At 40.2% G+C, this 26792-nt stretch overlaps 1 protein-coding gene across 2 annotated transcripts; it reads right to left on the reverse strand.

Annotated features, from left to right (window-relative positions):
* Window positions 1-4628: 4628 nt before the first annotated feature.
* Window positions 4629-26722, reverse strand: Marchf5 (membrane associated ring-CH-type finger 5). Of its 2 annotated transcripts, none has more exons than XM_032891866.1 (6): window positions 26359-26722; window positions 20631-20833; window positions 13873-14048; window positions 7343-7526; window positions 7030-7196; window positions 4629-6454 (listed from the first exon to the last, which is right to left on the reverse strand). In XM_032891866.1, the coding sequence occupies exons 1-6, from the start codon at window positions 26391-26393 to the stop codon at window positions 6338-6340; spliced, it is 882 nt and encodes a 293-aa protein (XP_032747757.1). In that variant the 5' UTR covers window positions 26394-26722; the 3' UTR covers window positions 4629-6337. The 2 variants fall into 2 exon arrangements, with proteins under 2 accessions (XP_032747757.1, XP_032747758.1); XM_032891867.1 differs by having other exon boundaries at window positions 13918-14048; window positions 26359-26720.
* Between the last annotated feature and the right edge of the window lie 70 nt (window positions 26723-26792).

The raw sequence follows: 26792 nt of genomic DNA on the forward strand, positions 1-26792 counted from the left end.
GTACAGGCACAGGAAACACTGATACACATACAATAAAACAAAAAACAAAAACACCTCAGGCTGGGTTTCTGCAAGTGGGAGAATAATTCTGAATACCCCTGGGCACATAGAAGGTGCTTCTCAATCAAGCCTTGTATCTGGCAGTGTACACTAGCTGGTCTGAGGCCCTTGACACACATACCGCAGAGGACGGCCTGGTCTGGCCTCAGTGGGAGAAGACACACCTAATCCTCAAGAGACTTGGGGCCCCAGAGAATGGGGGTCTGGTGGGGTGTGTGTGGGGACATGGACATCCTCTTGGGAGATGAGGGAGGAGGAATGGGATGAGGAACAGTCAGAGGTGGACCGGGAAGGGGGATAATGACTGGACTGTAAAGGAAAGATTAAAAAAAAAAAAAAAAAAAAAAAAAAAAGGGGGGGGGGGGGGGTTGAGGGTTTAGGGGGGGCCCAAGGGCAAAAAAAAAAAAAAAAAAAAAAAAAAAAAAAAAAAAAAAAAAAAAAAAAAAAAAAAAAAAAAAAAAAAAAAGAAAAAAAAAAAAAAAAAAAAAAAAAAAAAAAAAAAAAAAAAAAAAAAAAAAAAAAAAAAAAAAAAAAAAAAAAAAAAAAAAAAAAAAAAAAAAAAAAAAAAAAAAAAAAAAAAAAAAAAAAGAAAAAAAAAAAGAAGAAAAAAAAAGAAAAAAAAAAAAAAAAGAAAAAAAAGAATATACTATATGAAAAAGTCTATTTTCAATAAAAAAAAAAATTAAAACAAACCAGGACACAAGAGGAAGTAAGGATGCTGGGCCTGGGGAGAAAGTGCCAGTGGCAGTGTGCTTGCTCTGAAAGCTTGAGGAAGCTGAGTTCACACCTCCTGCATCCATGTGTGCCCTAACCCCAGTGGGTCTAGGATTTTCTGGCCAGCCAGTCTAGCTGACCAATTGAGAGGCTCAAAACATTAATGCGGAGAAGTTGGGAAAGACACCTGATGTTGGCCGCTGGCCTTCATATCAGCATACTGCCTCCTTGCCCCATCGGAGACACACACAAAGAACTAGCACTGAGGAATGTTTTGATCATGAAAGGCATGCTTTCTCCATTTTCACAGGAGGTTTATGTACCCCCTTCCAGAAGCAGAAATTCTAGTGCTAGAATTGAATAGCAAATAAAACTTAAATAAATAAAAGCACCTTTAAGAGACTTGTGGTATCAGTAGATCAAGTTACACCTCTTACTCAAGGCAGGCTTATCCTCCAGTTCACTCCAGGACAGTACCTGGGGCATGGTCCACAAACACCTTACTGCTTTGGATAGTTATTGCTTTATAAGAAGGAACAGAATGAGTCTAGCCTGTTGCTGGTCCATAGGGCTACGCTAAGTATCAGATGCAAGCCCACCCCTCCAGTGCTTAGGAAGGCAGGCAGCTGGGAAGCAGCCGCCCAAGCTAAGTTTATGGACAAACTTCCACTACGTACCTATTTGTACAGACTCACCCGAGTAGCAAACTCGGCTGTAAAAAGCCACTTCACTTAACCTTCACAATAACCCGGGAAATACACAGACTTCATTTTATCCATGAGGAAACTGAGGTCTAGGAGGGAGTTCCCCTTAGCAGCTGGAGCAGACACCCAAGGCCACCGAACTGTTTCTAGTTTGTATATCAAACACGGGCAATGAGTCGACTTGGGACAACAGAATTATTAAAATGCAAGTGCCTTGACTTATTCAATTTGGTCCATTCTAATCTGCTTTAGAAACTTTAAAATTGTCCAGATTTTTGTTTTCCCTGCCTGCGTGTCTTTGAATCACATGCATACCTGGTAGCTGCAGAAGCCCGAAGGAATCAGACCTAAAACTGGAGTTCTATGTAGGTGCTGGGAATGCAACCTTGTCCCTCTGTAAGAGCAACAAGTACTCTTAACTTCAGAGACTTCTCTCCAGCGCCTACATCAAAAATGTTTTGTCCTAGAATTTCAAGCTTGTTTTGGTGGCACATGGCCCACAATCACAGCCTTTCGGAGGTAGAGTTGGACATGAAGATTCAAGGTCAGCCTCAGGTCCATAGCAAGTTTGGTGTCAACCTGGTGCTACATAAAACTTTCAACAGCCTCGCCCCCCTCCCTATTATTTTTAAAGATCCTGTATTTCAGAGGAAGCAGGTCTTATATAATAAGTTCCAGAGGTTTGAAATTAAACGCACGCGCGCACACACACACTTTTACATAGCCTACAAAGTTGGCTACAAACTATGTAGCCAAGGATGACCTTGAACTGACCCTCCTGTCTCTACTTCTGTGCTAGGACTACAGGCATGTGTTACCTACCACACTTGGTTTTGAGCTAACTTCCTGCACCCTAGGCAAGCAAGTTGTAGTTTAAAACCACAGGGCTGGTGAGATGGCTTCCATACATTTGATGTCCTGAGTTTAATCCCCAAGATCCACATGGTGGAAGGAAAGAACTGACTCTGAAGAGTTATCCTCTGACCTCATACAAGCCACAGTACATACATTAACACACATAAGATGAGTAAAATGGGAGAGTGGTTCAGGGATTAAGTGTGCTTACTGATGAGGACTCCCAGAGACTGATCCACCAACCAAAATGCATACATGGACTGGACCTAGCCTCTCTGCCTCAGATGCATGTAACAGATGTGGTTTGGTTTCCATGGGAGTCTCCCAACAACTGGAGTGGGGGCTTACACTGATGCCTGCCTATGTATCCTGTTTCCCTAAGTGGGATACCTTGTCTGGCTTCAGTGGGAGATGTGCCTAGTTAGTCTTGCAAGTGACTTGAGGTGCCAGGATGGGTTGGTATCTGGAGGGGAGGAGCTCCCCCTTCTTGGAGATGGGAAGGGGGACAAGGGAAGAGTTATGTGAGGGGGGAAGTAGGGGAGAAGTGGGGCTGTTATCAGGATGTAAAGCAAATAAAGAGGAAAAAAGTGCTTACTGCTCTTGCAGAGGACCCAGGTCTGGTGGCTTACAATCACCTGTGAGCCACAGGGAATTTGGTGCCCTTCTGGACTCTACAGGCAATTGCACTCAATGTGCCCATACCTACACAGAGATACACTTAATTAAAAATAATACCTAAACTTAAAAAAATAGCAAAACCTTAATTTTATAGTAAGTCTCATGAGAATCTTGGTAACCAGAACTTCAAAATAGTGAAATAGGCACAAAGAATTAATTTTAGGGTTGGTTCAACAGACAAAATACACTTAGAGAGCATAAAAATTCTTTATTGAACCTAATTCAGCCAATATTGAGTTTTCTATATTAAAGACAAGAAATTAGGAAAAAATACAGAAGTAGCAAGGCAGTGACTAATGAAGCCACTTTATTATATATTTGTCAATCATTTTATAAGTAATGAACAACATTTTCAGCCACTTAGATGGTAAACTTCTACAATAGAATTTACTATGAATTTTATTAAAAAAAGGTTTAAATGTGACATTTCTAGAAATAACAAAAAAATATGAAAACAAATTGGAGAACAGTATACTCACATATTCCTAAGTCGGCCCTGTTTGTCCTGTAGGGCCCTATCCTTTATTACTGTCCTGTCCCAGAAAACAGACGACCACTCTTTACTGAGGCCTACAGTACCTGCCGTTTCTCAACGGCTCCTAGAAACTGTCGAAGTGTCACTTGCCTTTTAGAGATGAACATAGCTGTGGTTGAGCAGCCACCTGGCCAAGGTTATACACTACAGTGATTAAAACCTGACTTAGGAGCGCAACATAACCCATCCAGCTTTAAGTCTGCCCATGCCTTTTGTTGGTTTGTAGTTGGGAGGCCACCTTCCAGGGAGGACCAGCATGTGGTGTTTTCTTGGGCTAAGACTCTTTAGACTGAAAACTATCGAATGTAGGGCTAGTGTTCACTCTGGACTGCAGGTACCCGTGGTTCCCTCCCCACAGGTTCTATAAACCTCGGCCTCCTGCCCCAAAGAATAAGAATCATTTCCTTGGGTTGGGGATTTAGCCCATTGGTAGAGCGCTTACCTAGCAAGCGCAAGGTCCTGGGTTCGGTCCCCAGCTCCGAAAAAAAAAAAAAAAAAAAAAAAGAATCTCATGGGGGCTGGAGAGATGGCTCACTGGTTAAGAGCACTGACTGCTCTCCCAGAGGTCCTGAGTTCAATTCCCAGCAACCACATGGTGGCTCACATCCATCTGTAATGGGATCCAATACCCTCTTCTGGTGTGTCTGAAGACAGCCACAGTGTACTTATATATAATAATAAATCTTTAAAAAAAAAAAAAAAGAATCATTTCCTCGGCCTTCATAGATCTTGATGCCAATCACCATCTACTCCTTGTCTTGGACATTAAAGTAGTACAAAGGGAACCGAATGCTTGCATAACTGTAAATGCTGTTCAATATAACAAGACTATCCTGGAAATGTCAATACATCTTTTCACACTGGCAATTATAGAAGCCAATATATTTCATAATTACAGCTGTATATCTAAATTATTTTTATATATAATCAGAATTCAAGTTTTCTCTTCAGAACAACAGCAGTGTTAAGGTTAACTCAGTCAAACTGTCCCTTATACCCTAGATAATTGCAACTCTGGGTGTTCAACAGTCATTCCCACAGACACCAAAACACAAAGCTGAGATAAGCAACTCAGAGAAAGATACCAGTCTTTACTAAAATATTTATTATTTACAACCTAATACAGCTCGATCTATATTTGTTACACTTCTAAAGAGAAGTATCCATTTCTCAGTAAGGGGAACATTATTCATGCATCATATACTGTGAACAGCATTATTTTTCGAACTTTAAACATTTTCATTTTAATCAATAAAAATAAGTGAAAAGAACATTCAGATTGCTGAACATTATATGGTCACTATCGAACATGACCTAAATAATTACTTTTGAACAATGAATATAAAACTAGTTAAACAATGACTATTAAGGAGATTGCTCCCTTAATACGACAATTAAAATCTAAAAGGAGGGCTGGTGATGTAGTTCAATTGGTAGTGTATACCTAGCATGCATAAGGCCCTGGGTTCAATCCACAGCATCAAGTTAAAAAAAGCAGGCGTTACGGTGCTCACCTGTAACTGGATCAGGAGTTCAAAGTCATCTTCAGAGACATAGAAGTTTGAGGTTAGCCTATGTTAGAGACCCTGATTCAAAAACAAAACACCCTAAAAACATTAGTATTGGCTATCCTATAAACAAGTAAAGTGGAAATCAATTGCCTTGATCAATACTCCTTAAAGACTTGTTTTCATAATTACCTCTGATACCGACTGATACGCACAGCACCATCAACACCTACTTTGGTTCAATCACTGCTTGTTCTATTAGGATTAGACTGCAAGCTCTAAGAGCAAGTCTGCCGTTCACCACTACATCCCATAGCACCCTGCACAGTGGCTAGGTAAATGGGAGTCAATTAACAAACAATTATATGAATAATTAATCATCAAAAACCCAATAATTTTATTATATTTTTGCAAGTTGTTCTCTGGTTAAACTGTGAACTGGCAGTTCTAATTTCTAGAAATACAAATTAAAACACACACTAAGTGATTCAAGGGCCTTCCACCTCATTTCCCTATCACTATCCTCTGCTTCCCTCCCTCCTACCTTCTTTCTGACCCTCCCTAACCCCCACGGAGACACACACAGACACACACACACACATGACTACATGAGTCAAAATCACACTATGAACTATGAGATGTCAATATTGCATAAATAAATTTAATAGTGAAAAAGTGATCTGGAAGCCCTGGAAACTGACCCTACACATCTGAGATGTCACGTGGGTTAAGGAAAAGGCAACAAAATCTCTTTTGTTCAGATAATCATTTCAATGCTGACAGACATTTTTGGGCTTGTTATTTATTCAGAACTAGTTTACATTTCCTCATGTTAACAGAGGCTCCTGTGTAGCATGTAGTCAAATTACACCAGTGAGAAAGTCCTCACAGTTCCTTCATCGAGTTGCTGTTCCTAAGAAAACACTGAGCATGAGTATATACAAAAGAGGCATCAGAATGAAACAACATGTCCACTTTTAATATTTGTACAGTTTTATCTTTACATTCTTGTCTGGAAAAATATGAACAAACCCAGATTTACCATGCTAAAATAATGGTTTAGCCGACTGCCGTAAAAGTAGTACATACAAATTACAGAGCTGACTCGTGTCCTTAGGTTCCGTGATTACTGAGAGGCTTTCCCCCGCCCTGCGTGCTTTATTGTATCTCTTAGAATATAGGAGCAGTAGCTTATCACCAGTCTCCACTAGCGCATTAGTGATGGAATCAGAACACAACAGACTCGTCAGGATGAGAGGCCTCAGAACAACCAGAAGTCAGTTTTATGCTTCTTCTTGCTCTGGATAATTTAGGATTTTGCGGTGTGCCTGACGTAAATATTGCTGCTGTTTGAAGTAAACCTTAAATGCTCCTTTTATGGCAACAAAAGCAATTCCGCCCTAAAATAAAAAGGGAAATTAATTTTTTTTTATAATGCAGGATTAGAGAAACAAGAAAAAGAATTTTACATCGACCACAAAAGACAGGCTTTGAAGCCAAATAAATCCTGATAACTGCAAGTGAAACATTCTCTTCTATGAGGGTAGAAGTTGGGAACGAGTAGACTTCAAGTAGCAGAGGACGAGCCTCCCTGAGTAGTTTTCTTCCCACCAAGTTCTACATGTTGAGAGAAGGGAAGAATGCCAGGACACTATGTGGACTGTGACCAAGGAGGGCAAATAGGATGACAGGAAACAGGAGGAGTCAGGTTCATCTCATTTGTTTATTTATGATGCTGGTACTGGGGATTGAAGCCAGAGCGTAGCCCAGAAGAGAAGGTACCCATAGAGGGTGTTCAGGAAGCTAGACTGGCAGTAGGACCTGTTTTTTTTATCTCCCTTAAGCTAATTTGACAGTGGGGTTGATGGAGGGAGCAGGCACAGAGCCCCTAAAGAACATCTCTCCCTTTAAAAACAAATACAGTTCACTCTCATCTGTACACTGCCTGAAACAAGTATTATTAAATCCATCTTACCAAGATTGTCCTCTGTAAATTTGAGTTAACGCTACTGAACATCAGTTTACCAACTATTGTCGCAATAGTAGGAAAGACAAGGGCTCCACACAAAATTCTAGTAGCAGAGACATGATCTGCTAAAGGATTAGCTTCAGCTGGAATTCGAGGAACAGGACAACCAATCCCTAGAGGGGGAAAAACATTATGTTAGAACTAAATCTTAGGAATAGCTAGGAAAAAAAGCTTTAAACATTTTTTTAAAAATCATGTGATGGTTCTTCTAAACATCAATTCAACATGAACTTTATATAGCCACAACTCAGGACCTTACCTGGAAATATACTGTTCAAAATTTGTAGTTTATTTGAGTATTTGCGCCATAGTCTAAGCACATAGTCCTCCCAGCGAATCATTTTGCCTAGTATCAGCATGACAGGAATAGTAGGAAGTCCAATCAAAAGAAATAAAGGGTCAGCTCGCTCCATAACATCCAGCCCTTCTTTATGGCCTACAACCTGGGGGGAAGCAGACAGTATTTGCTACAGTTATTTTCTTTTCTTTTCTTTTTTTTTTTTCTTTTTCTTTTTTTTGGAGCTGGGGACCAAACCCAGGGCCTTGCGCTTGCTAGGCAAGTGCTCTACCACTGAGCTAAATCCCCAACCCCGTACAGTTATTTTCTTATCTAAAGCAGTGGTACATATTTAAGTGGCATATATTCCGTTCATTTTTTAAGACACATTTAGTTTCGAAACACGGAAACAAAAGCTATTAGTTTTTATTTATAAAAAGTAATACTGGTGCTAGAGAGATGGCTCAGTGGTTAAGAACTCTTGCAGTAAAACTGGGTTCAAGTTCTAGCTCCCAATGGCAACTCACAACCACCTGTAACTCTAGTTCCCAAGGGTCTGACAAGCTGTCTGGCCTCTTTGGGTACTGTATATAGTTGGTATGTGCACATATATATGTATAAAAACAAACCTCAAACATAAAAAATAAAATAAAAAGGAAAAGGAAGTTCACCCATAGCACATGCCTTTAGTGTCAGTACTCAGAACACTGAGGCAGGTAGATCTCCGTGACTGTGAGACCGGCCTGGTCTATAGCTCTGTGTTAGCCAAGGTTACACAGTGAGACTCTGTCTCAAATAAAATAAGAAATCACCATCTAAGGCGAGTGGTGGATAAAATCTGCAAGCTATTTCATTTTATGTACAAAATGCACTGAGTATGTCTCAAGAGAGTTTGAAAGATATTTGAGTTTTGTTGCTATTTAATTTTTTGAGACAGGGTCTCATTGTGTAGCTCTGGATGGTCTGGAACCTACCATATAGATCAGAATGGCCCCAAATTCAAAGAGATCCACCTGCTTTTGCCTTCCAACTCCTGGGATTAAAGGCACACACTGCTTTTCAGTGCGGCAGCCATCTTCCAGTAACTGGCCACAACGACAAACACAAAGAGAAAGAGGAAAGGCTCCCATTGTATGTTCTCTAGACTGTTTAAGAAACACAGAGGTGTTTCTCTGACTACATAACAGGTGAATCTGCAAGAAGGGTGATACTATAGACCATCAAGGGAATGGGCACTGATCAAAAACTAGCAAGGGCAAGATTCTTTTTTTTTTTTTTTTTTTGGTTCTTTTTTTTTTTTCGGAGCTGGGGACCCAACCCAGGGCCTTCAAGCTGCGCTAGGCAAGCGCTCTACCACTGAGCTAAATCCCAACCCCAAGGGAAAGATTCTTATCAATAGAATCAATGTGTGCACTGAGTATATTTAGCACTGTAACAGTTGACAAGAAACCTGAGAGACTGGAGCCCACTTTATCTGAATTTGTGGTGAGGAAAAAAAAAAGGACCTAGACTGTATTTTTCTTAACAAAGGCATGCACCAGCATACAGGGTAGGAGATTTGTCCTTTACTTCCATTACTCTTAAGCAATTTGTCAGTGAGCTCTGGGACTGAGAGAAGTTTCAATCACATCTGTCCTCTAGATGCTTGTGTTTTGCTTTCTTTTAGGTAAGCAGAGACAAGCAAGGAGTAGAACCAGCCTTCAAATGATGGCCTAAACTACAGTCAGTAGCTGAGGGTGTAGTTCAGCAGTCACAGTGTGTGCTTTGCATGTGTAAGGCCTAAGTGTAATGGCACACGCCTAGCAATTCCTAGCTACCTGCTACTTAGTTGTTCAAAAAAAAATTTCAATGTTTTTGGAGATTATTTTCACACTAGAGGCAGGGCCTAATGTTGTATCTTTGCTATGTGACACAAGACACAACAAATCCCCTAAATCAGTAAACCAAGAATAAAATTATTTATGGCACATTGTTTTTTAAAGTTAAATGCATCAATACTTAAAAGGTACTTATTCCAGTGTTGGGTAAGTTAATAATATTCTGTCTTTTCAATAAAAATGCATATAGAGGGTGGGAGGATGCTCAGTGGGTAGAGGGACTTGCAGAGAGCTTAGGCTTGATCATAGGATTCTACAAGGTGACAGGAGAACTGGCTCCCAATAGTTGTCACCTGACTTCTACAAACAAATAGGCCAATACAAAATGCATACACATTTTTTAAAATTTAAAAATGCAAATGAAATTTGTTTTTCACAATTCTCTATATATACTGGTTATGAGTCTCTGGTCTGAGCCTCATTTCTTCTTCACTGTGGTGATTGTTTCCTCTGCTGTTACGAGTGTTTTAATTTAATATAATTCCAATTCCTGTGATTCTAGAGTCCTTCTGGAGGAATTCTTCCCTATGTTTTTCTAAGGCCCTTCATCTACTCTGAATTGGTTTTTGTATGGAGTGACAGATTTAGATTTTGTTCCACTCTCCTTCAAGTGGATACCTTGTTTTCTCCACACTATTCTTTGAAAAGCTGGACTTTTCTCCTTAATGTATGCTTTCATTTTGAGACATAGTATGTCCCAAGCTAGCTGTCCCAAACTCACTATGTTTCTGGGGTTGACCTTAAACTCTAGATCTTCCTGCTTCTGCTCAAACAGTGGGGTTAGAGACACTGGGCATCACATTTAAACCAATGCATGTTTCTGACATTTACTGTTGAAATTAGGTGGGTATAGCTGTGTGTATAAGCTTCTTTGTTCTTTATTCTGTTCCACTGGTCTACATATCTGTTTTTTGTGCCAGTATCTTAGTACTGTTACTATGGCTCTATAGTAAGTTTGAGATCAATTTTGCTTGTTTGGGAGATAGGGTCTACTCTTCCTGGCCTGGAACTCTCAGAATGTGGGGATTAAAGGTGTGACCCAATACTACCTCTGGCTGAGACCAGTGATATATCTGGCATTGCTCTTTCTGCCTAGCATTGTTTTGGCTATTGTGGGTCTTTTAGTGCTTATGAATTTCAGGATTGCCTTCTTTAGTTCTGTGACGACACTGGGACTTTGATGCAGAGTATGTTGAGTCTATAGTATGATTTTGATAACACAGACACTTATATATCAATCCTGCCAATCCATGAAAAAAGGAGGTCTTATTATCTTCCAATATATATATTTTTAATTTATGTGTATGGTGTTTGCTGAGATGTGTCTGTGCACTACGTGTATGGCTGATGCCTGAAGAAGGTGGTATTGGGATTACAGACAGCTGTGAGATACCAGATAGATGCTGGTGATTTAACCCAGGTCCTCTGAAGGAGCAGCATCACTGAACCATCTATACTCTAGATCCTTATTTTCTTTAATGACCCAAAGTTATGTTTATTTTTAGTCTATTTTTTAAAAGCTATTGTGAATGGTTAATCCCCAAATGGGCTAATGAACCAAAATAGTTCTCAAATGAAGAAATACAAATGTCCAATACATATTAATACTTAAAAAGGTGTTCAACATTAGACATCAAATCAAAACTGCTCTGGGATTCTATCCTATCCCAGTCAGAATGACTAACTTTAAGAAGACAATAAAGGCTGGCCAGAAAAGTCAGTGTGCAAGTCGTTCAAAAACTAAATACAGCATCATCTAACCCAACTACATTACTCTCGGTTATATAGCCGAAAGACCCTGAGGTCCATCAACACATATATGGATAAAGTGTGGTGCACATAAACAACGCCCCCCATGATATTTATAAAAGAAAATGGCAATTGTTATCTTAGACAAAATAAAGCAGACATATAAAACACAACAGCCATGTTTCCTATCCTAGAATCTAGATGTAAATTTGTGTGTGTGTTGGGTGTATTTTGTTATGGAATTAAAAAGGGGACTGTGAGAAGGTCTTTAAAGAGGTAGAAGGTGGTGGTAGGAGGTCAGTAGAACATCCATTTGATAGGAAACTAGGAGAGGTCTCCTTGGAGGGAAGAAGAGATTCAGCAAGACAGGCAAGAGGGGAGGGGAAAAGTAGCAGAGAAGTGGGCTAAGAACAAAATATGACATATATGCATGAAAATGTCATAATGAAACCTGTTAGTTCATATACTTTTTTAAAATTAGAATTTTGTCAAGTGTTGCCCCAAAGCTATAACCTTAGCACTTGAGAGGATAAGGTAGGAGGATAAGGAGTTTAAGTAAAAAGATACTGTTCAAAAAATGAGAAGGCTGGGCGGGGCTGGTAGCATATTTTTTTTTATACCAGCACTTGATCTGATTTGAAGGTGGCAAAGGCAGGGGATCTGAGTTGGAGGCCAGTCCATAGATAGGAACTACACAGGAAGTTCTAGAACAGCTAGGACTACATAATAGTGGGACCTTCATTCAAAACACAAAAAGCTCCCCAACCCAGCACTTGGAAGGCAGTGGTATACAAACTTTTCTACGTTGAGTTTGAGACTAGCTAGGACTATACAGTGAGACTGTCTCAAAGCAAACAAACACTTAACAAACACAAAAAGTAAGTGAAAAAAATCTCATCCAAATCCCATAACCAAAACTGGAGCCGGGAAGAAGTACTGACAATTCATGGGAAAGGACAGTGATCTGGCTGGCGCTGACCAACTCCAGAGCTGTTACCACAGAGCAAACTGAAGAGTGGAAAGGTTAGGTCCCTGACAGGTGGCAGATCCCACAGGTTGAGAATACAGCTCAGCATAGTGGGAAGGCATGCTGACTGGAGTCTGAGGCAGCTGAGTGCAAAGCAGGCCACAGGCAGGAGGCAGAGAAAATGAGTACTAGTCAGCTCCTTGTCTTCTTTTTACACAGTCCAGAATTCCACCTCACGGATTGGTGTGGCCCTATATTGAAGGTTCCCATCTTACCTAAGCTAGTCTAGAGAATCCCTCACAGAAATGCCCAGAGATTTGTATTCTAATGGCTAGTTCCTGCCAGGTCCACAATCACCATCAGCCATCACTATAACCTTAGGACTTGGTAAGGTGGAGGCAGAAAATTATGAAGTTCTTGGCTACAAATCAAACTGGAAGCAAGCCTGGCTACATGATTGTCTTGTCCATCCCTGTGTTATTAATGCTGACTGTGGACTTGCCATAAACTAGTATGCATTTTACACACACACACACACGCACGCACGCACGCGCGCGCGCGCACACACACACACACACACACACACACACACACACACACACACGCACGCACGCACCAAAAAACATAAACAAAATTCTAAATACTGACTAGGATATACTCCCTACCAAATGCTCAGATAACTGCCTTTAATGATGTGGAGAGGGCCGGAGAGATGGCTCACAGGTTAAGAGCACTGACTGTTTTTTCAGAGGTTCTGGGTCCAATTCCTGCAACCACATAGTGGTGCACAACCATCTGTAATGAGATTCAATGCCCTCTTCTGATGACAGTGTAGTGTACTCACATATATAAAATAAATAAAGAATGCTTCATAGAAATAAAAAATAAATAAATGTGTTGTATGGGATGATGGAATATCCAGTATAATGCTAAGTACAGAATATATATATATATTCCTGTCTTGCTTGTGATTTTCAAGCTACCCTTAGATCTATCTACTGTTATAGCTAATCACTTGTTCCTAGAATAAATGTTTCAAGTAAAGCAGTACAGGCAAAGGTGATTTCTAAACAGTTATACAAAATAAATATTTGTAACTTGTGTTTTCTTACTTATGATATTAATACTTCCACCTTATGAATCCAAATTACTTAAAATTTCAAGTACCAGATCAAGACCTATAACAGCAACTATAAATTCCCTTTACTGAGTCATGTTTATGGAACATTTGATTCATATTTATATACATAATTATGTAACTGTTCTCTATTATTTCATTTATGTACACATTCTTCGAAGCCAAATACTGAGACCTAACCAAAAAGCAGAATGGTTAATAACCTGCTATAATTATATACACAGGATGCTTGCAGATCTCTATAGGTATGTGAAAAGATCAAGATTCATCATGAAACAGAGTGCAGTTTAATATGAAATTAGCTCTAGTGGCTATCTGAGAAGTGATGGGGAGGGGTTAGGCAAATGAAGGACAGGAGGAGACCTTTCCACTAGCTGACTTTGTGTAACACTGTATTTACTGTGCACATGCTATCAGGGGTGGGACATGCTACAGCTCATGTGTAAGTTCAGACAACAATTTCTTTTGGGAGTTAATTCTTTCCCTTTCTATCATGTGAGTGTTGGGGGATTGAACTTAGGTCCTTAGGCTGTGTGGCAAGCATCTCTACCCGCTAAGCCATCTTGTTGGCTCTAGTCTCCTTTTTATATAAATCCTTATTCTTGGTTTTTTGTTTTTTTTTTTTTTGGAGCTGGGGACCGAACCTAGGGCCTTGCACTTCCTAGGCAAGCGCTCTATCACTGAGCTAAATCCCAACCCCTAAGTCTTTATTCTTTAATCATGATAGCATCATTATTTAAAACAATACATTTTAAAAACGCCTTGCAAATATATAATAGACCTTCACATCAAAAGTAGTGTCACTGAATAGAGTAGAATGGTGAACCTGCATCACTGTCACTGCTCCATAAGTCACAGCTGTCCAGTAGATAGATCCAACCATTATTCCTGCTGCAGCAAAGGGGCAAGCTTTTGAGATCAGTCTATCTGCAAGATCCAAGACATAAACAACTGGACCTACAATGTAAAGAGAGAAAAGTTTCAACATAAGGTAGGGTTTTAAAATTACTTCAATATTTTCTATAGCTAAAAGATTTGTATGAAGTTAGATTATCTCAAGTTAGTTGTTAAACAATGGGTATTTTTTAGATCATTTTTAGTCGTGTGTGTGTGTGTGTGTGTGTGTGTGTGTGTGTGTGTGTGTGTGTGTGTGTGTTGGGTCCCCTGACACTGGAATTACATGTGGTTATGACCTCCATGTAAGTGCTGCTAACTGGACCCAAGCCAGTCCTCTGCAAGAACAGCAAGTACTGTACACAGGGCGTCTCTTAGCCCCATGGCTATTTTCTTATAGCTGGACAAACCAATTTATTTTACTTGATTTAAAATATACTATATTTAGTTGAAAATTATTTTTTAACTTTTAAAAATGATTATGATGCCAGTATTTATATTATTTCAGCAGCTTCATGTGCCAATTCTAAACGAAATGATTAGTATTTTGGGAGGTATTTTACTTGCCATTAAGTTCAATTTAATTTGACTCTAACATTTTCCAGAGAAGTAGAAGCATTTTATATTTGCTCAAAATAAAACCAAGGAACTGAAAATCTGCCTTTAACCAGAGGTATATGTAATTTGTTGGCTAAGTTACTGTATTTGTTGAATACCTTTATACATAAACTGTTATTTTAGATATTTTCTTAGAAATGTAAGTGTTTTATCACTTGCTTTCTTGGTGCCTTCAATCTAAAGAATGCTATAAACAAAAGCATTTACCATCATTATACAAAGAAACTAGCATAGTAATTTGATGACAGAATAACTAAACATCCAAGGGAAAAAATGTATCCTATAAAGCCCCTGACAAAACTCCCCACTGCCTTCTACAACAGCCACTGTAAACAGAGAAGTGACACTGTGAAGAGAGCATGAGGGGAGATGCTGAAGGCCTTCTGGTTCCAATGTAGCTACTCATCACTTGCAAGCTTTAACTAAAAAGAACATTTAAAACAATAAGGTATTTGGAGTGGGGGTGGGGGCATGTGAGAAGGTAAAGTTAAAAAGTAAAAACTAAATTAAAAAATCTGAAAAACCGGGGTTGGGGATTTAGCTCAGTGGCTAGGCGCTTGCCTAGGAAGCGCAAAGGCCTGGGTTGGTCCCCCTCCAAAAAAAAAAAAAAAAAAAAAAATCTGAAAAAACCAAAAAAAAAAAAAAAAAACAAAAAACAAAAAACAAAAAAACCCCACAAACCTATCTTTGGGGGTCAATGAGATAAAGCAAGCCTAATTTAGTGCTTACGAACTTTATAACCTCTAACAGCATTTTATTGTTTTGTCAATCTATTTAAGACAGCTAAGTTTTATCACTTCCTCAGAAGGCACAACAAATTTCATCTTATTATTCCAGATGGTGGCATTGGAAGCTAGAAATCACGAGCATGTAATAAAAGCTGATTTTGAATTTTGTTATGGACTACAAGATCTACAAAGTTCGTCCTCTGCACAGCTCCACCATCAACATCCCGAATCCCAATCTCTCACCCGTGAAGCACATCTATCTCATCAGTAACCCAGGTCAGTGCTGCAGCTGCTCCCCTCATTCTCCTCCACCACCCCTTACTCCATGGCTTATTTTCACCAGACAAACATGATATTATTTCATTTATCTTTAAAAAAAGTTACTACAATATCTGGGGCGTGGGTAGGTGCTTCAAGGAAGACAGAGGACAGACACCTCGAGGAGCTGGTTCTCTCCCTCCACCATGTGGATCCAAGGATGGGCAGGCTTGGGGCAAGTGTCCTTATCTGCTGGATTATTTTCAGTAGCCCCCTTAAAGTCTTTACTTAGAGACAGGATCTTACTGTGTAGCCCACACTGTCCTTGAACAAAGGTTGGCCTGCACTGCCTGCCCATGCTGGGACTAAAGTCACCAGCCTCCTAAAACCTTTTGATACCTCCTGTCCTACTACTCCCTTTCCTTGCTTCCTCTGAGTAAAATACTTGAAATAATTGTCTAATTTTTCCATGAACCTATTCCAATCAAGCTATTCCTTGGTATCACTGACAACCTCCACATATCTAAACTGTGGCCTAATCTCTGTACCATTTACTTATACTATCAGCTACACATGACGTATTTTCTTTCTGACATATGGTTGGTTCTTCCCTTTCCAGAACATACATTACCACTCTTCAGTTTCCTTTGCTGATTCCTTCTTTACTGCAATAAAGTTCCCTTTGCCAATTCCTACCATACCATACTTCCTTCGTTGTGGTATTTCTTTTTTTCCTAAAGCATTTACTGAAAAATGGCCAAATGCAGAGTCTAAAACATTTATATAGGAATTTACAGAAGAGATCTTATTCCTGTATTAAAACACAGACTCAAAAAGGGGAAAGATCTGATTTATTTACTGATCTATCCCAAATTCTTACAATTCTCAAGTATTTGTTTAACTGAATCCTCTCTTAAGGAATGTATGTAGTAAATTAAACTATCTTTTGGCAGTTCTGTGAAATAACTCCTATGTACTTGGATGAAAAGAATTCCTAAAAGGCAGGCCACCACCATTTTTATTTATTAGACCACGGATGACAGCCTAGATGTCTGAATTGTTTTTCTGATAGGCTACAGAAAATATGCCCAACTTCCCTGATGAATTATCTGGATATATATATATTATATATATATTTTTTTGGGTGGGGGGAATGGTACAAAATCCCCAAATCCTTTCAGTTTCTTTTGGAAATTTTGTGACTATCTTTTGGACTATATGTAAAACACATGCCTGGTAAAATTAAGGAATGGCCTGAGTTACTTAAATCTAGATTTTTCCTGATAAAATTCTTGTCTTGGCTTTTATCTTAATTTTATTTCACCCACATCTTTCATTACTCCAGACAGACCAGTCCAAGATTAATTTTTTTTTCCTTTTTTTTTTTTACAGAGCTGGGGACCGAACCCAGGGCCTTGTGCTTGCTAGGCAAGCGCTCTACCACTGAGCTAAATCCCCAACCGCCCAAGATTAATTTTAATATTTGGAAGGAAGAAATAAATATTTAGTTTTAGACAAACATACCATCATAATAAAATGCTAGCCAGAGGAGATATTTCTATGAACAAAAGATTATCTAAGGAAAGTATTTCGTTAAAAAAAAACAAAAAACACTGAACTCCTCTGAACGATAATCCCTAATCCAGTGTGCTAATCAGGAAACTCAGTGCAGCTGCCTCATGACCAGGGGGTGGGGGTGGGACCATAATTTTAAGAAAACAGCACCAGATTACAACACAAAGAGCTATGGAGTGTTGGAGGAGACAAAAATCCTGGCCCTTGAAAACTCGTATCCTAATAGGAAAGAGAAAGCATGAATAAATGCTCAAACCAGTTAACTAAGGGTACAAAGGTTTCAGTATTTAGCAATGTCGAATTAGCACTCAGCACTCATTGATGATTAAACCCAGGATTCCATGCATGCCAACTACACTCCCAGCCCCCCCCCCCCACCGTCCACAACTGAATTTTCAATGGCTTGGTGGGCCTGAACCTTTCAAAAGTACATCCATTTACACCATGGATGGCAACTGAGCTTTGAACCAACATCAATTTTTAGGAATCTAACAGTTTAAAGGGTACTAGAAAAGCCTGTAGTTAAAAAGAAGCTTAATGTGAATTCTCTTACATAACAAAGATTTTTTTTTTCTTTTTTCTTTTTTTCGGAGCTGGGGACCGAACCCAGGGCCTTGCGCTTGCTAGGCAAGCGCTCTACCACTGAGCTAAATCCCCAACCCCACAAAGATTTTTTTACAAAGACAGAAACTATCCTAATATTCTAGGTAAATTTAAGTTTTTGCATTTCAAATTTAGGTGGCAAAGAAAATCAAACAGAAACTTTTAGGAAACATCAGGTTACTCAGAAAGGAGTAACCAGTTTTGTCTCAAGACACTGCAAACATAACTTTGCTACAGCAGTGACTGAGATTCAGGTGGAGCTGGGTGTGGTGCCACAAACCTGTAAATCTTGTATTTCCATCCAAAGGCTAAGGCTGAATGACTTTTAAAGATTTATTATTTATTCATGTGTGTGCCCGAGAAAGTCCTCAGGAGCTCAAGTTAGAAGTGAGTTGTCCGGGGTTGGGGATTTAGCTCAGTGGTAGAGCGCTTGCCTAGGGAAGCGCAAGGCCAGGGTCCCCAAAAAAAAAAAAAAAAAAAAAAAAAAAAGTGAGTTGTCCAACACAGGTTCTAAGACTCAAACTCAGGTTCTCCTCAGCCACGAGCAGCCAGCACACCTGACCACTGAGCCATCTTTCCACCCACTTATTTTAAGTTCTTTTTCCTTCTTTTTTAAGCATGTCTCATTACATAGCTATGGCTGTCCTGGAACTCACTTGTAAACCAGGCTGGCTTTAAATTCATAGATATCTACCTGCTTGTTTCTTGATTATTTATGATGTTTGAAAATATTGTTTTGCACTTAAAATGAAAACACCTAGGGCTGGAGAGATGGCTCAGTGGTTAAGAGCACTGACTGCTCTTCCAGAGGTCCTGAGTTCAATTCTGACACCTACATGGTGGCTCACAACCATCTGTAATGGGATCTGATGCCCTCTTCTGGTGTGTCTGAGGACAGCGATAGCGTACATACTAAGATAAATATCTAAATCTTAAAAAAAAAAGACAAGAAAAAAGAAAACCCTTTAGGCTATTTTTCTCCTCTGTGGCAGTCTCACTGAATAGCTCAGGCTATTCTTGTAGTCTAAGGTGGCCTTCAACTCTATGTCCTCTTTTCTCCTCTTCCAAATGCTGAGATGTACCAGCCAGCTCATTTTTAAAAAAATGTTTATTAAAATGAGTGATGTGTATGAATATTTCTCATGTGGTCCACAAATCCCAAAAGTCTGGGAACACTATTTTCTTCACTATACTACTTGCCTTTTATGCAAAGTTCTTTCCTTTTACCCATGAAAACAAGCAAAGATTTTCTATATCTGCCTCATCTTGCATTAGAAAAGCATTTCATTATCTATATTTCTAGAGTATGTTTTAATTTCTGTTTTTTCTATGACACCTACTTGCTGCCAAATCTCTCTTTCCTTTTGACTGCCCCGTAAACCAAGCTGGGTCTCCTCCATACCTCTCCGTTACTGGTAAGGTTAATATTAAAAATGTTTTTTAAGAACAGCAAGGCATATATTCCAAATGAAGATGCCACTAGCTCAAAAACACATGGCTATAAATAAACAGGGTGATATACTTTTTTCCAGGTTAGTCCCATTCTCAAAGACTTCTGGTTATTTTCATGTCCAGTAATGCTCAGGAAAAGGGGTAGTTTTCCTGAAAGATAACAATATAAGCTGAATTCTCAAAATGAACTTAACTCTATTGGCTCAATGGTAAAGCAAGAACACTTGCCTAAATAGGGAAATACCTAGAGTTCAGTGCCTAGCATGGTCAATACCCAAAGCAAAACTTTAATTTTTATAGTTTTGTTTATTAAAAGAATTAAGGAATGTTAGAATACGGACTGCTGCTTTTCTCTTAAACTGTCTCCAAAGAAAGATACTCCTTATGTCTACTCCTCACCCCCTTTTTAATGTATATGCATTCTTAGGTGTAATCCTCAGAAAGTCCATCTATCTCATTTGAGACAGGGTCTCTCATTGGCCCGATCGACTAGCACAGACTAGCTGGGCAGTGTGCCCCAGGATCATCCTGTTTCTGCTTCTCCAGAACTAAGGTACATGTGCTATGAGAACCAAACTCAGGTTCCCATGTTTGCAGGGCAAACACTTTACTGACGAAGCTGTACCCCAGCCCTAAGTCAGCTCTCTTTTTTGGTTATATCCATAGTTAGTCATAAAAGTCCTTTTTTTCCAATAAAAATAGTTAACATACTGACAAACAGGCAAGTCTAGGGACTTATTAAAGATACTGTAAACTGTTGGCAAAATAAGTGTTTGACATTTAGAGAGGAAAAGAAAGAAATTCACAAAAAGCAAAGATAAAAACTCATTTAAAAATGAATGAGAGGGGTTGGGGATTTAGCTCAGTGGTAGAGCGCTTGGCAAGGCCCTGGGTTGGTCCCCAGCTCCGGAAAAAAAAAAAAAAAAAAAAAAGGAGCTGGAGATTAAAGAACACTGAGCGCTCCTGCAGACAGCGAGAATGAGTTCCCAGCACTCACAGGGTGGCTCACCACCACCACCACCACACCCAAGCTTCAGAGGATCCAATGCCCTATTTTGGCCTCCTTTGGTACTAGGCACGCACACAGCCCATACATTCATGTAGGCATAACACTTACACACAAAAAGACCAACCAACCTACCTACCTACCTACCTACCTACCTACCTACCTACCTACCTACCAACCAACCAACCAACCAACCAACCAACCAACCAACCAGCTGGGTGTTGTTGCTCAGAATAGCAGCAACTGGGAAGGATGAGGCAGGAGGGCTGTCATGAATTCCAGGGATCTAGAGTGAGATCTTGTCTTCTGATTACGGACACACCCATACCCACACCCACACCCACACCCACACCCACACCCACACAATAGTGAACATGTCTGTGTTGTTCTTAAATCAGCTCTTACCCAGCTTTGGAAACACTATTAAGTACTCGGCATTGCACTGAGGGCAGGCCACTCTGGCTGTGCTGTTTCCTCTTTGCTTCTCATCTACCCAGCGTTGTAGACAAGCCTGGTGAACCCACTTAGTAGATCCTCTGCACCTGCATGGTCTCACCCATTCAGCTGTTCTATCATCTTCATCGGTGGCAAAACACACCCAGCAACTTCTGTAAATTAAGAAAGAAATGTTTTACCTTTAGGGTTCCAGCTTCTTGCACATGAAGCTCTTAGCTAATGGGATGAAACTAATAATGTAGTATTTGTAGAATTCCTGTATAGAATAAAGAGCCAAACAACCAATCTATTCCCAGGAGAACTTTTCTTCTGTTTTGTTTTTTTATCTTCAACTACAGAATCTATTTTCTGAACTTTGTTTTTATCCATCTTTCTAGTAATTTCTCCTGACTAGTGAACTAGTGTACAGAAAGAGTCTCAAGTATCTGTTGTTTACTAAAACCTCTTGAACTTAGAAAAACAAATGTTAGTGTTTTCATATGTAGTTCCCCTACGCTCTCAAGCCAGGATTACAAACATACTAGGCAGAATGTTCTGAGTCATATTCTCAGACCATTCAATTTTCAACTGAGGAAACCAAACAATTTTTAAAAAGCCCACCCCTTTCTCTTAATGGTAAAGTATGGCTATAGGAAGAAAAAGGACATTACAATTTCTTTTCTGTCTATTGTGGTTTCTTCTGAGACAGTGCCTCACATGGCCTATGCTAGCCTTGAATTCTTAATCCTCCTGCCTCAATTATCTAGCTGGGATTATAGGCATATACTGTCCGGCTCCATTCCATAGTAACAGCTTTAAGAAGTACAAGGGGTTGGGGATTTAGTTCAGTGGTAGAGCGCTTGCCTAGGAAGTGCAAGGCCCTGGGTTCAGTCCCCAGCTCCGAAAAAAAGAACCAAAAAAAAAAAGAAGTACAAGAGTTGAGTGTAGTGGCTTACTCCCATCTGTGAAGCCAGCACTTAGGAGGCAAAAGAGACCTCTGAATACAGACAAGTCTAAACCACACAGTAATACTATTTCATAGGACGAGAGTAGAGTGGTGTAAATTATTGGTATAATGGGCAAATTCACAGGGCCCTTGGTTCAATACCACCACTGGGAAGAAGGGATGAAAAAAGGACATAGGGATAAATGACTTTAGCATGGCAATATGATAAGTTTGGATCTTTCCAAATTTGGATTTTTCTAAGTTCAAGAGGTCTTAAAAGATACTTGAAACTATTTTTGTTCTCTAGTTCACTAGTCAGAGAAAATTACTAGAAAGATGGATACAAAAAAAAAAGTTCAGAAAAATAGATAAAATTCTATTGGGAATAGATTGGTTGTTTGGATTTCCAAATTTAGATTTTTTTCCACTATCACAGGTAGAATTATTTTTATGTTTATATTAAAATAATTCTCTTTTAGCAGGCAGTGATGGCACAGCACAGGCCTTTAATCCCAGAACTCAGGAGGCAGAGACAGGCCAGCTTGGTCCACAGGGTAAGTTTCAGTACATCCAAGGCTACACAGAGAAACTGTTCCTGAACCCACCCCTAAACAAACAAACAAAAACAAAAATCCCAACCATAGAACAGAAACAAACAAACAAAAAAACCCCTCAAAAGACAAAGCAAAACAAAAAAAGCCTCCAAACAAAAATAGATCAAAAAAAAAAAAATCAAACCAAGAACCCCCCCCAAAATAGTAATACAATGAATAAGAAATTAAATAAATCTATTTTTACAACTATAGTATAAAGAACCTACAAGTAAAATTCATGCAACAAAACTAGGTAGGCAAAAGGACCCTCCCTCAAAGCTGGGTCCTAGTCCATACATGGTACTGACTCTAAGTAATTGAAAGAAGTAAAATCTCGGGGAAGGAAAAATTATTGTATAAAGTAATAGAGAAGTCCCATAAACTGAAGCTGTAGCACCCAGTGAAACCAGCCCCACTTTCCTGGTATCTTTACCACAAGCCAAGTATCTGTAAGAAATGTGGGTAAAGATACAGAGGACAAGGACGGGTAAATATTAGGGATGAGGAAGGACTGAATGCAGATAATGGACTTTGTTTTCTAGTTTTGTCATGAATTTTTTTCCCACAAGTTTTTGGTGATAGACAAGTGTATATACAAAGTATTCAATAGTGAAAGTGTAAAACCCAATATAAGCTTCACAGTGTCAGAATGGCTATTCTAATTAAATAACTCTATGAAGTAGCTAATTTAAGCACATTTTTCTGGTTGAACACAGTGACACATTTGCAGTTCAGCAACTTGAGAAGTTGAGACAAGCCCAAGAAGTTGGAGGCAACCCTGAGCGGCAAGATGCAGTCTCTACAACTCCACCGCTAAGCATCTTTTTCCTGAGGAAGCATCTCATTATGTAGATGAGACCTAGCTCTGCCTCCTGGGCACTAGGATTAAAGGCACACACCAAACCTTTAATCCAAACTAAGTCTCAACACTTTTAAAGGGACTTCAAGAAGTCTCATTTTTCTTGCATAATTATACTGAATTCGCAATTCCTTTTTTCTTTTTGTTACTTTTTTCCCCAGACAAGGTCTTATGAGGTCTAGGTTAGCACAGATACTCTATGCAACTGAGGATAACTAAAGTTCTGAACCGCTTGCCTCCACCACTCTTCACACTGGGCATGAACTTGGGCTTTGTGTATGTCTGGCAAACACTCTACCAACTGAGTCCCATCCCCAGCCCTCCGCACAGAGAACACCCTTTCCTCCACTGAAGTTTATGTAAGTGTAATTAAAGCTTGTTACTTACTGTGCTTTTACCAGATAACTGGTGTCTATTACAACAACTGGTTTCATATACACAGTGGGAAAGCCTGACTGTATAGTCAGGTACTACAGATAGATGTGTTCCCAGCCCTTGTAGAAAACCTTGGACTTCAATATGACCTCAAGTAAAAACCTACAATTAAAACAGGGGGGAAAGTGGCAAAATGCTCCAGTGGGTAAAGAACCTGCTGCAAAGCCTGACCCTCTGAACTTGGTGTCTGGGACATACATTTTGAAAGAAGAGAGCCAACCTCTAATCTCCACATATGCAAAGTAAACTGAAAAATAAAACAATAAAAAACCTACGGGTGACTCTCCCTTGTAGGAACACTTACCCATACTTGGATATGACTTAGTCTCTAGGACTCTGAGAAACCCACATACATGTTCTCAAATATACTTTCTTTCCTTGAGCACCACCTCTTTGTTCTTAATCCTCATGCTGAAGCCAGTATTAAAGTGTCTTTAATAAAATCTTCAACTCTGCTTCATTTAAAAAAAGTTACCATAGTAAAATATCCAAATTGTAAAACTTACCACTTTAACCACTTTACAGGTAAAATTAAAGTAAATCACATTTAGTGTGAATTTAGTAATTCACAGAATGACTAACATTTCTGCATAAAATTACAATTGCTAAGTGTATTAGCAAATAGGGTAGCTGAGATGTTAGCACAAATACATATTTAATATGACAGGTAATTTTCTAAGTTTATTTGTCTATTTGTCAAACTGGATATATTTCCTGGCAACAAAATGTAGGCATAATGTCTTAAACTTTCTATGTTCTCTTAAGGTTTTTATTTTGAGCAGTGAACATGTAAGTAAGGCTACGTATATCAGAGCAATAATCAGTGTTGAGTAAGGGATGGGAATGTGGTTCAGTGGTCCAGTGTTTACCTAGCATGCATAAAGCCCTAGGTTCAATTCCCAGCACTGCATAAACGGAATATGGTGGAGGTAGGAATAGTCATCTTCCTCATATATATGCATACACAGAGGTTTGTTTTCCTCAGTATTTTATAATAAAAAAAAACTTCAAGCTTTTTAAAAAAAATTTGCAAGGGAGGGGGCAGAAAGAATCTAAGAGTCATGAGATGAGCAGTGCTATGCATTTGGTCTTCTGGCCTTGTGCTCACGCTTCTACTGTAGCTGTGGTTATCTACATAAGATCTACACAGCATTGCATCAGAGAGAGAGGAGGGGCTCAAAGCCCCATGCCCTACCTTGAACTTCAAACAACGGCTGCTAGAGGAGGAGGGAGTAAATTTAGTGGTGTGCTCACTGATAACTTGCCCATGCTCCCGTAAATAACCTGGACCCATGCTTATGCAAGCAATCCTAATTAAATTTAGTGGTACAGACAGACACACAGAGCAACGAGGGGGTGATGGGACACAGAATGAGAAAGGACTTGGGAAGAAAAGCCTCAGCAGAGGATGGGGATGAACTAGGGTGATGGAGTGGAAAGTGACCATAAGAAGTTATATACATTTCTAAAAAGAACTGCCAGAATTCCCAAGTTTCTGTAAATGCTTCATCAGCACTCACTGGCTTTTATGAAAACCTCCAAAGAATATATGAAAAGCTAAGACAACATCTGGACGTAAGAATTTTTCTAAATGTCACCACATAAAAGTGAAAGTGGAATGTCATCAGAGCAAATAATTCACTATGCAATATCAGAATGGAGTTTCATTTAACTGGGATCGATGTGGCAGGCAGTAATCTCTTTGGGCATATGTAGTATGACACACCTAGTCAAGTATGATAAATTATAATGAAAGGAAAACCTGAGAAGAGACCACACTCCTAGACAACTGCAGAAACTAACATGTTCATTAGTTCTAGCAGAATACCTGCTAAGTACCAAGGATTTAGGAAAATCCTGATCTAGGATTTAGAATAAAATATGAGGAGTAACTTCTTGCCTTCCCTGACGGATCTTTGATTCCCTCTCCCAGCCCTAGTAGTTAATGGCTATAACCTCAAGAGAAGCCCCCACCCTTTTTTTTTTAAACAAGTTACAAAGTTGGATCTTAACTGCACAGAGAGCTAACTGCTGAACTGGGTGGCCAGTTAGTCTATTTAGAGTTGCAAGCAACCACAAACATTATGAATTAGTGAACTGCTCAGAACAGCAAGCAGCTTTGGTGAAAAGATGGGTTTAATTTAGTCTCCAAAATCTCCCTGGCTGGAATTTAAACGGCAGAGGGCAGTGCAGAAGATTGTTTGAAAGAGTTTTACTGGCTGGAGACCCCAGGAATGGGTAACTGGTCCCAGTACAAGCCATAACGTTTCTGGGAACTCAACGATCGTCAAGTGTGCTACGCGTTCAATGTTGCATGCATGTGGCTGTTTTCCATAACCTCTACTCTAGTGTGACCGACCGTTAAGGCTCCCTTGTGGATATTCTGACCTTACGGTTTGGGGGTGGGGATAAGATGGGGTGGGGGTTGGAAGGAGAAATGAAACAACCCAGGCTTTTAAAAAAGAATGCCTACCCTTGCATTGTGAAAGTATTCAAGGGACTATTCTCCAGAATGATAGTTGGGTTCTTCCCAGTGGCATTGCTGCTAAACCCTTTATAACTTAGTTGGGGGAAGAGGGAAGAAATAGAAACTAATTCTATGGTTAACAATAGTGCTTCTTCACCTCAAAAACAGACTTTGGGCTAAAGAAGACCTCTCTCCTTTAACTAAGTTTCTAAGTCTACGACCCAGGATGATCGCCCGCTCTTCCCTCCAGTGTCATCTCCAAACTCAGATCCCTTCTCCTGGCCTCCGTGCGGTGGAACTCTCGGCGGACGCCAGGATCCCTGCTCTCGGGGCCTCGAGGCCAGCATGGGCAGGCCCAGGACTAAGGCCGGCAGTTCCCGGCCCCACGCTGCTCCTACCTGTCCAGCATCTGTTGAAGGGCTTGGTCCGGCATCTTCTGCGGAGCCGGCGAGCTCGGCCCTCGCCCGCAGCTCCGCTCAGGGCCAGGCCCCGGGACAATAGCACTGAGAGGCGGCGGAGTAGGCCTCAGTCCCGCGGCGGCCTCGGCCCCGCCACACAGCCTCCCGGCGCGGCTCCCAGAGGCCCGCGGCGGCGGTGCGCAGCCCGCGGGCGACCGCAGAGGGCGGCGGGGAGCGAGGAGGAGGAGCCTGGGGCCGGGAGGCGGCGGTCGCGGCCCGGGTTCCTGCCGGTCCGCCCAGGGTTCCGGTCCATGGACCGCCGGGGCGCCGAGCTACTGCCGGCGGAGGAGCTACCTCTGTGAGGTAAGAGTCGCCGCCTCCGTGCGCGCCGGGGTCACGACGCAGGGGCGGCTCGGAGCAGCCTGGGAGATGTA

The sequence above is a fragment of the Rattus rattus genome, chromosome 2 (assembly GCF_011064425.1).
Source record: "Rattus rattus isolate New Zealand chromosome 2, Rrattus_CSIRO_v1, whole genome shotgun sequence".
Lineage (NCBI taxonomy): Eukaryota > Metazoa > Chordata > Mammalia > Rodentia > Muridae > Rattus > Rattus rattus.

Bases quoted from the DNA above. Each gene is read 5' to 3' on its own strand.
- Marchf5 (XM_032891866.1), bottom strand. From the start codon at position 26,393: ATGCCGGACCAAGCCCTTCAACAGATGCTGGACAG. The intron at 20,834-26,358 runs GTAGGAGCAGCG...CTTAATTTACAG, and splicing joins CTTCAACAGATGCTGGACAG to AAGTTGCTGGGTGTGTTTTG. The intron at 14,049-20,630 runs GTAAGAGCTGAT...TTTACATTGTAG, and splicing joins AATAGTGTTTCCAAAGCTGG to GTCCAGTTGTTTATGTCTTG.